The sequence below is a fragment of the Chiloscyllium plagiosum genome, chromosome 22, assembly GCF_004010195.1.
Source record: "Chiloscyllium plagiosum isolate BGI_BamShark_2017 chromosome 22, ASM401019v2, whole genome shotgun sequence".
NCBI classification, from domain to species: Eukaryota; Metazoa; Chordata; class Chondrichthyes; order Orectolobiformes; family Hemiscylliidae; genus Chiloscyllium; species Chiloscyllium plagiosum.
Genome location: NC_057731.1, coordinates 43,503,667 through 43,517,681, shown reverse-complemented (window position 1 = coordinate 43,517,681; position 14,015 = coordinate 43,503,667). Strand labels below are relative to the sequence as shown.

At 48.1% G+C, this 14,015-nt stretch overlaps 1 protein-coding gene across 2 annotated transcripts; it reads left to right on the top strand.

Moving 5' to 3' along the window:
- The first annotated feature begins 1,788 nt into the window (after nucleotides 1-1,788).
- On the top strand, nucleotides 1,789-13,848 carry LOC122561262 (inositol 1,4,5-trisphosphate receptor-interacting protein). Of its 2 annotated transcripts, none has more exons than XM_043712892.1 (2): nucleotides 1,789-2,021; nucleotides 11,484-13,848. In XM_043712892.1, exon 2 carries the CDS (start codon nucleotides 11,496-11,498, stop codon nucleotides 13,182-13,184), a length of 1,689 nt encoding a protein of 562 aa, XP_043568827.1. In that variant the 5' UTR covers nucleotides 1,789-2,021; nucleotides 11,484-11,495; the 3' UTR covers nucleotides 13,185-13,848. The 2 variants fall into 2 exon arrangements, with proteins under 2 accessions (XP_043568827.1, XP_043568826.1); XM_043712891.1 differs by having other exon boundaries at nucleotides 1,791-2,021; nucleotides 11,479-13,847.
- Nucleotides 13,849-14,015: the final 167 nt, after the last annotated feature.

The following is a 14,015-nucleotide window of genomic DNA, read 5'->3' as shown; positions in this document are numbered from 1 at the left end:
TTTAAAAGGCATCTGGATTAGACAATAGACAATAGGTGCAGGAGTAGGCCATTCTGCCCTTCGAGCCTGCACCACCATTCATTATGATCATGGCTGATCCTCCTCAATCAGTGTCCTGTTCCTGCCTTATCTCCATTACCCTTGATTCCACTATCCTTGAGAGCTCTATCCAACTCTTTCTTAAACGAATCCAGAGACTGGGTCTCCACTGCCTTCTGGGGCAGAGCATTCCACACACCCACCACTCTCTGGGTGAAGAAGTTTCTCCTCATCTCTGTCCTAAATGGCCTACCCCATTATTTTTAAGCTGTGTCCTCTGGTTTGGAAGTCACCCATCAGCGGAAACATGTTTCCTGCCTCCAGAGTGTCCAATCCTTTAATAATCTTATATGTCTCAATCAGATCCCCTCTCAGTCTTCTAAACTCAAGGGTATACAAGCCCACTCGCTCTAATCTTTCTAAGATAGACCCGCCATTCCAGGAATTGACCTCGTGAACCTACGCTGCACTTCCTCAATAGCCAGAATGTTTGATTGGTATATGAAAAGGAAGGGTTTCGAGGGATAAGGGCCAAATGCTAGCAAATGGGACTAGATTAGTTTAGGATACCTCATCAGTATGGACAAGTTGGACCAAAGGGTCTGTTTCTGCGTTGTACAACTCTATGACTCTAAACATAGAGAATGTTGCAGAAACCCAGCAGGTCTGGCATCATCTGTGGAGAGAAATAGAGTTAGCATTTCAAGTCTGGCACGGTACTTCTTCAGAAGTACTTGCTTGGCACCTCATTCACAAACATTCACCACCTCCATCACATGATCAACAAAGTGTACCATCCACGAGATGCACTGCAGAAGTTCCCCAAGGCTCCTTAGATACCACATTTCAAATTCATGACAATGACCATCTAGAACAACATGGGCAGCACATGCTTGGGAACGCCACCACCTTTAAGTTCTGCTCCAAGCCACTCATCATGCTGACACCATGGAAATATATCACTGTTCCTTCACTGTCACTGGGTCAAAATCTGGGAACTCCCTCGCCAACAGCATTGTGGGCTTACAGTGTTGGGAAAAGGCAGTCATCACTGTCTTCTCAAGGGGGCGACTAGGGATGGGCAATACTGACTCAGGCAGTGATAACCAGATCCCATGAGTAATACACTGCCCAAACTCATATACTAGCTGGACAGTCTAGTGAAATTCCTTGCTAGAGGTGACAAGATCTGTGGGCAGTCAACTGCATCACGTGAAATAAGGATGAGAATTTTAAGATCAGGACATTGCCAGACGGGGAGCTAGAGTTGGTCAGTAAGCATTGGGGATGGTAGCAGAATAGGACTTAGTGCAAGTTTAAGATGGATTTTGGTTTGGTTTTGGACAATTTGGGGGATGTTGAAGTTTAAAGAGAGAGAGGGAGAGAGTAGTCAGGACATATGATTGGACTGGGACTAGATTAATTTGGGATATCTGGTTTGCATGGGCGAGTTGGACCGAAGGGTCTATTTCAGTGCTGTACATCTCTATGACTCTGGAGGCAAGAAAGACACAAGCGAGAGGTTTAGCAGCCAATGACCTAGGGCGTAGGCTATAAGGAGGGTAATAATGTTAATCTGGATGTAGGACTCCCTAATGATGGAGAGGATATGAGGCAGAGCTAAGCCAAGGGTATGGGGAGGGGACTATTCTCCCTGGGCCCCCTCACTCTAAATATCAAATCGACTCTAAATCCCAACCATTGCCTACTTTGGAATAACTTTGACCCCGGGTGTTGAGACCGTATGAGTTTCTTAGGGGTCACAGTTCAAACACACAGTTTCTGCCACTCTCTCTCTGGTTTTGGTGATCAAGACAGAAGCTGCAGGAAATGAGTAAAGTGGGGGGTGGGGGTGAGATTGAGAACCGGCTGCGAGCGGAGAAAGAGGAAGGAACTCGACTAACAGCAAACCTGGCGCACTCTCTGTCCCCTTCCCCAACCCCTCGCTGTCTGGTCCCAGGGAGCTCGGCTACAGCCCGGAGGTGAGTGGCTCTGAGTCAGGCTCTAACTGGAAGCTGTACCCTCTGACTAGCTCTGTGTCCAGGCTCCTGTTCTTTCTCACACCCGGGTTGGCAGCTTGAAACTCTGGCGATGATGGGAGTTTAAGACTTACCCAGTCTCTCTGTCGGCCCGTTAGCCAAGATGCTCGGTGTGGGCAAGGGAAAGGGAAGAGTTAAGACAGTCCGCACTCAGAAAGGGGCTGATTTTAAGCTGGTCCTGGTTTATGCTTTGTTTAAAAGTACGGTTTTTAAAAGGAGAATTTAAAGGACAGGTCCTAGTGAAACGGAATTTACGAGGAATAGAAACTCGCTTAGATCGCGTAGAAAATTGGTGTGGGGGGGGGGCACTGAGTGAATGAATAAGAGAGTGGGTGAGAGTGGGAGAGCATGTGTCTGAGTGTGTGTCTAAGACAGAGTTAGTCAGAGTAATGGCGTCTGCGACAAACCAGTTTGCATTAAGATAGCAACCCGGTATATTTTACTGTGGTAAAAGCTCTATATTAATACAGTGGTTGCTTGGGTATAAATTCTTCCTCATTTAACTTTGCATGATCTGGAATTACTGTAATCTCATTAACCCAGTCCGACACACAGTCTCTGACTTGGAGGAGATGAGTATCAAGTAGGAACTTAAAAGATTGTGTATTATTATTGTGCAATTCAAAACACCATATCCCTCAACACTATTCACTTTCTCCCCATAATCTTCAATCCTTATCCTCTCCAGAAACACCTATTTTTCCTGCCTCCTAATGGCCTTCTCTGGGAGTCCCTTGGAGATCCCGCTTAGTCTGCGCTTCTTCGTATATATAGCACCTGTCCTATCTACATTCCAAGGAAGTTCAATGGAAGAACAAACAGGCAGAATCAGGAGAGGAGAGGGTCTAAGAACAGGTTTGTGAAGGTTTGGTTGTAGAGGTTGATTTTAAGAAGCATCTTCAAGGGTCTGAAGAAACCATCAACATTGAAAGTGGACTTTGAACTCACCTTCCTCAGAGTCCAAGATAAGATGCTGGGGCCCAGCCACAGCTAACACACAAACTGCTTCCCACTTGGTGTCAGTTAAAACCCAGCAGAGTTTCAGACGACCTCAACTTTACAAAGGCAGAATGTTAGATACAAAGGTAGAATGTTAGAGGGTTAGAATTGTCAAGTCTAGAGGTAATAAAGATGTGAATAGAGGTTTCAGCAGCTGATGATGTAAAGTCAGGTGATTTTCTGAAATTGGAGATAGGGTGATCTTAATGATGATAGGGACATGGGTTTTGGATATTAAGACAAAATGCAAAAATGTTTGGTTTAGTCCCATGTGGGCTCTCATAGAATGCCTACAGTGTGGAAATAGGCCCTTCGGCCCAACAAGGCCATGTTAACCCTCTGAAGGTATCCCACCCAAACCCATTCCTCTACATTTAACCCTGACTAGTGCACCTAACCAACACAGCTCTGAACACTATGGGTAATTTAGCATGGCCAATTCACCTGACCTGCACGTCTTTGGACTGTGGAAGGAAGCCGGAGTACCCGGAGAAAATCCACACAGACACGGGGAGAATATGCAAATTCCATACAGACAGTCGCCCAAGGCTTGAATCGAACCCAGGTCCCTGGTGCTGTGAGGCAGTAGTGCCATCCACTGAGCCACCGTGCCACCCCTTGTTGACAGCATTGTGCATATTCCTACACTAATACTTTTATCTTCTTTTGTTTGTCTCCCTTTCTATTTCTTTCTCTTTGGTCTGTCCGTATCAATTCTTCCAAGTCATAGCTCCTCAGAGTCATGAACTCACTCTATTGGAAGTTGACAACTGCATGTTGCATTTCTATTTTTCTACTCTGGCCTGTTCCACCTGATGACCTTTGTTATGCTTTGCTGCCTCTCTCTCCCCAGTTCCTGCCTTTAGTCTCTCCTTCACCAGTTCTGAAATGACTGGCTCATTTCAGAGGGTTGGCTGTTGTGGAGCTGCAAGGACTGGAACAGTAAGGGATTCTCACAGCTTACCTTCACTGTTAAAAATCACACAACACCAGGTTATAGTTCAGGTGATTATGCTTGGTCCACAATCAGGTGTCCACAACTACCTGATGAAGGAGCAGCACTCTGAAAGCTAGTGCTTCCAAATAAACCTGTTAAACTATAACCTGGTGTTGTGTGATTTTTAACTTTGTACACCCCAGTCCAACACCGGCATCTCCAAATCATGACTACCCTCACTGTCTCAGCTTGATGACAAGTCATATCGATATATCAGAGCTTTGTTTGGGGCCTGCAGCTGTATAGCTCAGCCACCTCCCAATATTGAAGAGGGAGACGGAGACACATTTCCCCTTGTGAAAGGAATTGTCTTCTCTGTACTTACTGTGAATACAGATCCTGGGGTGGAAAGTGTGTAATTGCCCCACAGCCCCCACAGTCCTCCTCCAGCTTTGTGCTGATGTAGCTAAGGTGCAAGGTCTTGTGATTCAGGGGGTAGTGTCCGTGCCTTTGAACCACAAATGTCTGGGATCGAGTCCCACTTCATGATTGACAGTCGAGGAAGTTGTGTTCATAACATGGCAAGGCAGACCAGCTCCTGGCAGGCATTAGCAGATGGAGAGATACCATCTGGCTGAAGGTAATGGTAAATCACTTTACCAAACATAATCATGGGCCAACATAAATCAAAATGGAGTCTGTGATCGCTAATGCACTCCCAGAGCATGTTACATGAAGAGAAGGAGAGATCTAAAGCACTGATGTGAGTAAGGATGCCTCTGAGCACTCTGTCACCATGATCAAGTTAACAGTGACTGTCCTTTCTGTAACGCAGAGGAACAATTATCTTCAGCAGTCCAGTCTGACGTGGGTGCATTCCAGGTGGAGCTGTTCACAGACTGGAAGACAGTAACGGTTAGACAGGGTACCTTGTCACTTACCATTTACTGTTACAGGAGACACTGATAATGACGTTATTCACCAGTCACAATGATCGGCCTCTTTCAATGAGTCAGACCCAGACACGAGGTGAGGAACACACCCCTTCCCCAGTGTGGCAAATTCTTAGGAACTTTTGATTCACTCCCGGGCTGTGGGTGTTGCTTGCTAGGCCAGTGTTTATAGCTCATCCCTAATTGCCCTTGAGAAGGCAGTGCTTCCACAAACTACTGCAGTCCTTGTGGCCCCACAATGCCCTTAGAAAGGGAGTTCCAGGATTTTGACCCAGTGACACTGAAGGAACAGCGATATATTTCCAAGTCAGGTTGGTGAGTTGCTTGGAGGGGAACCTGCTGGTGTTGGTGTTCCCATGTGTCTACTGCCCTTATCTTTCTAGATGGTAGAGGTTGCAGGTTTGGGAAGAGCAGTCAAACTGTGAGTCGTTGCATTGCATCTGGTAGATTGTATAGAATGCTGCTGCTGTTTGCTATTATTGAAGGGAATAAAGTTGAAGGTGTTAGATGGGGGGGCACTGAAGAAGCTGCTTTGTCCTGGGTAGTATGGGGCTTTTCTTGAATGTTGTTGGAACTGCACTTACCCACTCAAGAAGGGAGTATTGTTTCACACGTCTGACCTGTGCGTTCTTGATGGTGGACAGGAAATCAAGAGGTGAGTTACTCACTGCAGGATTGCCAGCCTGTGCTTTTGTCCATTGTACTTATATGGCTGATCCAGTTCAACTTCAAACAAATGATTTGATTAAACTTTTAGTCACTAATCAAAACAGTTTTTTGTGTGACCTTGACATCGAACTATGTTTGGAGTTCTTCCTGTGAGGTATCTTCAGATCTATTAGCACCATCAATGCTAAGTACAGTGTTGACCTCAAAGAGAGCCTCAATTCCAGCTCAAGGTCTTGATTTCAGGAACAGAGATGACTGATACACAATCAGACCCAGGTTTGGAATGGGGTGGAGGTGAAATACCAGAGAAGGGAGTGAGTTTTTGAATCAAAGACCCCATAGTCGGCAAAAAGCCCTCCCCCTTACCACCACCACTGCCACCACCCTCCCCCTTCCACCGCCCACAGCCAGTTCTGAGGGTAACCACTTCACTGGAGGCATCAGCTCAGTCACCCATTGCAGTGACCTCTGGACGTAAAAACAGAAAACTTCCTTTCAAACAACCCCTGTCACTGCGATCAGAACAAAACCACCAGGAAAGTATTGAAAAACCCAGTATTATTATTAGCAGCAGCTGTTAATGAAATACTGCTGCTTTAATTAATCCACTTCCAAACTCTACCTCTCTTATAGTCTGTGACATTAGTGGAGTGTCAGTACTGAGGGAGCCCTGCACTGTCGGAGTGTCAGTACTGAGGGAGCCCTGCACTGTCAGAAGGTCAGTACTGAGGGAACCCTGCACTATCGGAGGGTCAGTACTGAGGGAGTGCCGTACTGTCAGAGGGTCAGTACTGAGGGAGTGCCGTACTGTCAGAGGGTCAGTACTGAGGGAGTGCCGCACTGTCAGAGGGTCAGTACTGAGGGAGTGCAACACTGTCACAGGGTCAGGACTGAGGGAGTGCTGCACTATCGGAGGGTTAGTACTGAGGAAGTGCTACACTGTCAGAGGGTCAGTACTGAGGGAATGCTGCATTGTTGAAGGATCAGTACTGAGGGAATGCCGCACTGTCAGAGGGTCAGTACTGAGGGAGCACTGCACAGTCAGTGTGTCAGTACTGATGGAGTGCTGCATTATCAGAAGGCCAGTACTGACAGAATGCTGCAATGTTGCAGGGTCTGTGCTGAGGATGAGCCACACGATTAGAGGATTAGTACTGAGGGAGTGTTGCACTATTGGAGCGTCAATACCAAGGGAGTGCTGCACTTGGGATTTGGGTGTCCTGGGAATGAGCTACCATAAGATATAATGCAGGTACAGCAAGTAATTAGGAAAGTAAATGGACTGTTATTGTTTATTGTAAGGGGAATAGAAAATGAAAGTAGGAATGCTTTACTACAGCTTTATGTAAAGGTTAGCAAGGTACTGGCATGGATAGTGGATTGGCCTGCTACAGAAGGTAGAGAGTGGGGATAAAAGGGCCTTTTTCAGGATGGCAGCCAGTGACTAGTGGAGTTCTGCGGGGGTCCATGTTTCGACCACAGCTACTTACATTACACATTAATGATCTGGATGAAGGAACTGAGGGCATTGTTACTAATGCTGCAGATGAGACAAAGATAGGTGAAGGGACAAGTAGTGTTGAGGAAGCGGAGAGGCTGGAGAAGGACTTGGACATACTAGGAGAGTGGCAGGGAAGTGGGAGGTGGAATACCATGTGGAAAAGTGTGAATTTATGCACTGATGTAGGAAGAATAGAGGCATAGACTACTTTCTAAAGAGGAAGTGGCTTTGAGAATCTGAAGCACAAAGGAACTCGTGAGCCTTAGTTAGGATTCTCTTAAGATTACCATTTAGGTTCAGTTGGCTGTTAGGAAGGCAAATGCAAGGTTGGCATTCATTTCAAGAGGATGTGTTGGGATCTTGGTTCGCTTCCAGCTTCGGGCTGTGTGGAGTTTGCACACACTCCCCATGTCTGTGTGGGTTTCCTCTGGGTGCTCGGGTTTCCTCCCACAGTCCAAAGATGTGCAAGTCAGGTGAATTGGCCATGCTAAATTGCCCATAGTGTTCAGGGATGTGTAGGTTAGGTGCATTAGTCAGGGGTAGATGTCAAGAAATCGCCCAGGGGAATGGGTCTGGGTGGGTTACTCTTCGGAGGTTATGTGTGGACTAGTTTGACCAAATAGCTTGTTTCTTCACTGTAGGGATTCTATGATCTATGATCTAAGAACAGAGATGTGCTGCTGAGGCTATGCAAGGCTCTGGTCAGACCACATTTAGAATATTGTGGGCAGTTTTGGGCCCCCTACCTCAAGAAGAATGTGCTGATATTGAACAGGATCCAGAAGAGGTTTACAGAAATGAGCCAAGGGACAAAGGGCTGGTCTTATGAGGAGCGGTTGAGGACTCTGAGTCTATACTCAGTAGAGTTCAGGAAGATGAAGGGGGATTTGATTGAAACCGAGAGGCCTGGAAAGAGTGGACTTGGAGAAGGTGTTTCCACTGGTTGGAGAGGCTAGGACCCGAGGACATAGCCTCAGAGTGAAGGCATGATCCTTTAGAAATGAAATGAGAAGGAATTTCTTCAGCCAGAGGATGGTGACTCTGGAACTCATTGCCGCAGAAAGCTGTGGAGGCCAAGGTAGCGAGTGTATTTAAGACAGAGATAGATAGGTTCTTGATTAGTAAGGGTATCAAGGGTTATGGGAGAAGGCAGGAAAATGGGTTTGAGAAACATATCAGCCATGATTGAATGGCAGAGCAGACTCAATGGGCTGAATGGCCTAATTCAGCTCCTATGTCTTATGGTCTTATGGTCCTACTAGACCTTAGGGCTGCTGTCTCAATCAAGAGAGAGAGAGAGAAAAAAACTGGATGTAAGTTAGCTCGCTGAGCTGGAAGGTTTGTTTTCAGACATTTCGTCATCAAACTATGTAACATCATCAGTGAGCCTCTGGTGAAGCACTGGCGTTATGGCCTGCTTTCTATTTATGTGTTTGGGGGGTCCTTGGGTTGGTGATGTCATGTCCTGTTCTTTTACTTAGTGGGTGACAGATGGGATCCAAATCGATGTTCTTGTTGATAGAGTTCCAGTTGGAATGCCATGCTTCCAGGAATTCTTGTGCATGCCTCTGTTTGGCTTGTCTTAGGATGGATGTGTTGTCCCAGTCGAAGTGGTGTCCTTCCTCATCTGTATGTAAGGATACCAGTGAGAGAGGGTCATGTCTTTTTGCGGCTAGTTGGTGTTTATGTATCCTGGTGGCTAGTTTTCTGCCTGTTTGTCCAATGTAGTGTTTGTTACAGTTCTTGCAAGGTATTTTGTAGATGACGTTGGTTTTGCTTGTTGGCTGTAATACGGCCTTTTAAGTCCATTAGCTGCTGTTTTTGTGTGTTGGTGCATTTGTGAGAGAAAACTGATGGGAGTTTGATTGGAGGATCATTACACCTCAGGTGAGGAGAGTGGTTGAGAAGGACAGGTTTTCATGGTAACCTCAGCCGGTTGTGGAAATGGTCCCCATGCTGTTGGCATCACTCTGCATTGCAATATAGCCATCTAGCCAACTGAGCTAATACAGGGCATTGGTGAGACAACATCTGCAGTATTGTGTACAGTTTTGGTGGTCTTAATTAAGAAGGGATAGAAGTGGTGTAGACGGTTCATAAAAGAACTATGAGGGGTAAGGTTCTTCTATCAGGAAATGTTGGACACACTGGGCGAGTTACATTTGGAATTTGGAAAGACGAGAGTTGATCTTTATTGTATCATGTAACACCGTGAAGGGACCTGGCAGGGATGATGCTGGGAGGTTGTATCCCTGTGTGGGAGAGACTGGAACTAGGGAGCACAGTTTAAAAAATAAGAGGTCTCCCTTTTAGAGGACGATGAGGAAAATTTTTATTTCTCTCAGGGTGTTATGAGTCAGAGAGCAGTGGAGGCAGGATCATTGAACACCTTTATGGCAATGAGTGATAAATTCTTGACTAATTCTTGATGGAGTCAAAGATTATTGGGCGCGGGTGGAAATCACATCATTCATGATTTTATTGAATGGCAAAGCGAAGTAGAGGGGTTGAATGGCCTACTTCTACTGACTCATATGTGTATATTCAGAATCAGAGCAGATAACTTTTGACTTAATGGACTTGCTGCAGGTACCATGGGTCAAAATAATCTGTCACCTGCTATCTAGCTGACGTATCCCTCCCTCTAAAGCTCAATCCTAAAGCTCAATGGCACTTTCCTCCATTGATCCTCAGCCCCACATCCATTCCCCCATGATCATCCATTGATCCCACTCTCCCTCCACCCTGTGTCCTGAGACTGCTTGAGCTGCACACTGTCACGCATTCAACATTCAAATTCATTATCCATGGAATTGAAAATAGTTGATGGGAGACTATTTAGGGCTATGGCATAAGGACAGGGAGTTGGGGAAGGGATGGTGATGTGGAACAAATTGGACAGATTGTTTTCAAAGAGACACTACTGACACAATTGGCTTCCTCTGTGCTATATCATTCCAGAATGTAGAAGGATTATAAATAAATGCACCCTTTCGGTTTGGTCCTGTGTCTTTCCTTGTAACTGATCTCATGTTTTCCCCTTTGTATGGTCCTGTGCTTTCCCCCACGTATGGTCCTGTGTTTTCCCCCATGTATGGTCCTGTGTTTTCCCCCATGTATGGTCCTGTGTTTTCCCCCATGTATGGTCCTGTGCTTTCCCCCATGTATGGTCCTGTGCTTTCCTCCATGTACGGTCTTGTGCTTTCCCCCATGCATGGTCCTGTGCTTTACCCCATGTATGGTCCTCTGTTTTCCCCTATGTATGGCTCTGCGTTTGGTCCTTTGTTTTCCACTATGTTTGGTCCAGTGTTTGGTCCTGTGTTTCCCCTTGTGTTTGTCCTGTGTCTGATTTATTGTTTGGTCCTCTTGTTATCCCTGCACTGCTTGATTCTACCTCCTGCCGAAGATTCACAACCTCATCACCTCTAGGGATCTCCCAGCCACAGCCCATTGCCCGTGAACCCCGTACCACTCGATTCTACCTCCTACTGAAGATTCACCGCAAGAAGTGCAAAACCTGCGGCCACACCTCCCCCCCTCCCCACCTCCGTCCAAGGCCCTAAAGGATCCTTCCTCATCCAATAGAAATTTACCTGTACTTCCAAAATGTCATCTACTGTATCCATTGCACTCCATGTAGTCTCCTCTAGATTGGGGAGACAGGACGGCAACTTGCGGATCATTTCAGAGAATATCTGGGACACCCGCACCCACCAACTCCACTGCCCCGTGGCTGAACACCAACTCCCCCTCCCACTCCGTCAAGGACATGCAGGTCCTGGGCCTCCTCCATTGGTGAACTCTAACCACTTGACGCCTGGAGGTAGAATGCCTCATCTCCTGCCTTGGGGCCATGCAACCGCACGAGATTAATGTAGATTTCACCAGTTTCCTCATTTCACCTCTCCTACCTTATTCCAGTCCCAAGCCTCCAACTCAGCACCACCCTCCTGACCTGTCTATCGTCTTTCCCATTGATCCACCCCACCCTCCTCTCTGACCTATCACCTTTTCCCCCACCTCCATCTACTTATCACACTCAGCTACTTTCACCCCCAGCCCCACCCCCCCTCCCATTTATCTCTCAGCGCTCCGACCCACAAGCCCCATTCCTGATAAAGGGCTTATGCCCAAAATGTCAATTCTCCTGCTCCTCAGATGCTGCCTGAGTGGCTGTGCTTTTCCAGCACCACACTCTCGCCTCTGTTTTCCCCTACGTTTGCCCCTGTGTCTAACCCCTTGTTTCGTCCAGGATGGGTTCCGGATGTTCCTTTTCCATGTTTCCATGCCCCTTGTTTTTCCCAGTGGATTCTCATGGTGATTTCTCTCTCTCGTTCCCAGTGCAGAGTTGGGTGGCCATGCCGGTTGGGATCCTAGCCGTGTGCCTGGTCATGGCAGTCACGGTGATCAATCAGCCATTCACCTTCCAGGAGGCCAGGTGGAACGGAGAGCAGCAGCGGGAGCTGGAGAGCCTGAGGCGGATGAAGGAGCGTGAGGAACATCTTCAAGCCGAGATGCAGAGGCTGGAGAAGGAATTGGCAGAGTCGCCTCCAGGGGAGTTGGGATTGGAGTCCAGAGGGGAGCCAGGGAAGGGGCAGGAGTACGGCTGGAGCCTGTGGAGTGCTCTCTCTGTGGCTGCATTCCTTTTTTTGGAGGTCTGGAGACAGGACACAGAGCCGCGGTGTCTGCAGGAAGTGGCGGATGAGGACGAAGACTCTGGTGCCATCGGGGAGGCGTGGTGGTGTGCTGCCCTCCCAGACCATCGGGCTCTGGTCCGCTTCTACGACAAGTGTGTCCGCGTTCCCGGTGCCGAGTTGTCCAGGATCAAGGAGCTGGTGGAGGGGTGTGCAGATGATTTGTTGGAGGCCTTGAGGAGTGTGTGTAACCGGGACCTGGACATGGAGGTGGAGGAATGCATTGGCATCGGGAGTCTGTATGAGAACTGGAGGGTCAGGAGACCCTTGGTGTGTGACCTGATTGTACCCTTCACTCCCCCAGATCCTTACCGGTTCCGAGCGGAGGTAATGTGCTCTGGAGGGGGGTTTGGGATGGCTTCAGGGGGCAGGGTCTCTGGGGAGTTTGGCTCTGGGATGGTCTGTGTCATCAATCCTGGAGAGGACCCGTGCAGCTGTGTCTGTGGCCGGACGCAGCTGGGGGAGGACATGCTGTGCCTGGTGCATGGTGAGAACGCCCTGGAGGCCGCTCTGCCAGGCTCCACTCAGAAAGACAAGCTGTTGTGGGCTGCTACTGCTCCCTACATGGGCAAGACGCAGGTCACCCAGTGGTTCCAGAGGGCCCTGACCAAAGCCTGGGCTAAGATCTCACACAAGTACGACTTTGATCTTTCCTTTCGGGATCTGGAGAGGCCTGGAGCACTGAGGATAAGATTTCGCTCGGGGAAAACCGTGCATTTCAGCCTGCTCCCGGTGGTGGAGTTTGAAAACTCTGATGTTTACTTTATGCCCCTAATGGGCAGTGATGTGCCCTTTGGCACCGTCCATTCCAACGACATAGCTTGGCCCTTTACATTCGCTGTCTACGAGAAGCGTTTCCTCAAGATGATGGCGAAGAAGCTTCCAGAAAGTTCTTGCCACCTGATGTGTCTGCAAATAGTCTCGTTTCTCCACGAGAAACAGTGCAATCTGACTGGGGCCAGCGGTCTCAGCCAGTACCACTTCAAAACTGCCCTCCTGCACCTGATGAACAGCCAAGCCCCAGGAGCGTGGCACCACTCGTGCCTTCAGCCCCGGCTCAGGGACTTGCTGCGGTACCTGGACAAGGCTCTGCTGGAGAAACGCCTGAACCATTTCATGATTGGCAACGTGGCCATCCTCCCCGACTTGGACATCCCAGAGGCCTTCCGCTCCGCTGAGCCCCTCAACCTGTTCCGTAGTTTTGTAACGCACCGCGCCTCCTACCGCAAGGCGCGTTGGACCTGGACCGAGATGCTGAGGAACACGGCGGTCCTAATTCAGGAATACAGTCTGAAAAATCCCAGCCAGGATGGAATTAGAGCACGACACAATGCCGCAGCGGAGCCCAGCTAACCTGAGAGATCATTGAGGGATGTGTGTAGATCACTCTCCCATGCAACAGAAGGGGCAGTTTTGGGCCAAATCAAGCAGGGAAGGCAAACACAGGAGTGACTGATCATCCATGGTGGACCTTCACCTCAGGGAGACTGGGGATAGAATGCAGACTGCTCCTGAGAAACAATGAGCAAGAGAGAGACAGACAGACATACCTCTACTGAGAGGGAAGGTCTCTTGAGTGTAGAGACTGGGAGACTGGCTCCTATAATTTTGTTTAATCAGCTTGTTCAGACCTATTGTAATACACCTCCAGGACAAGGGGCGTTTGTGAACCCTGACCTTCTGAGCTGTAGATAGGGACAATCCATCCCCATGCTACACGAGCCTAAACTCCTGCACACTGAACTGGCACAGCTGGCTAGCTCACCAACACTGGCAGCTCAGAGCCAGTTACCTGCTGCAACGGTTGGATTTGTTAAAGTAGAGTCTATTTTGTTTTAAATGTATGTTGCTTACTAGATAAGAATAAATATAACTGCTGAGCAGCTTCAATTTGAAAACTAGTTCTACATTAAAACAAAGGCAGACTGAATCAAAGTTGGTGCAGCCTTACAAGTACGGATCCCATCATCCTATCGATGTCCTCAGTTGTCAAGAGTGTGGTGCTGGGAAAGCACAGCAGGTCAGGCAGCATCTGAGGAGCAGGAGAATCAACGTTTCAGGCATAAGCCCTTCATCAGGAATATTACCCAAAATGTCGATTCTCCTGCTCCTCAGATGCTGCCTGACCTGTGCTTTTCCAGCACCACACTCTCAACTCTGACCTCCAGCAACTGCAGTCCTCAC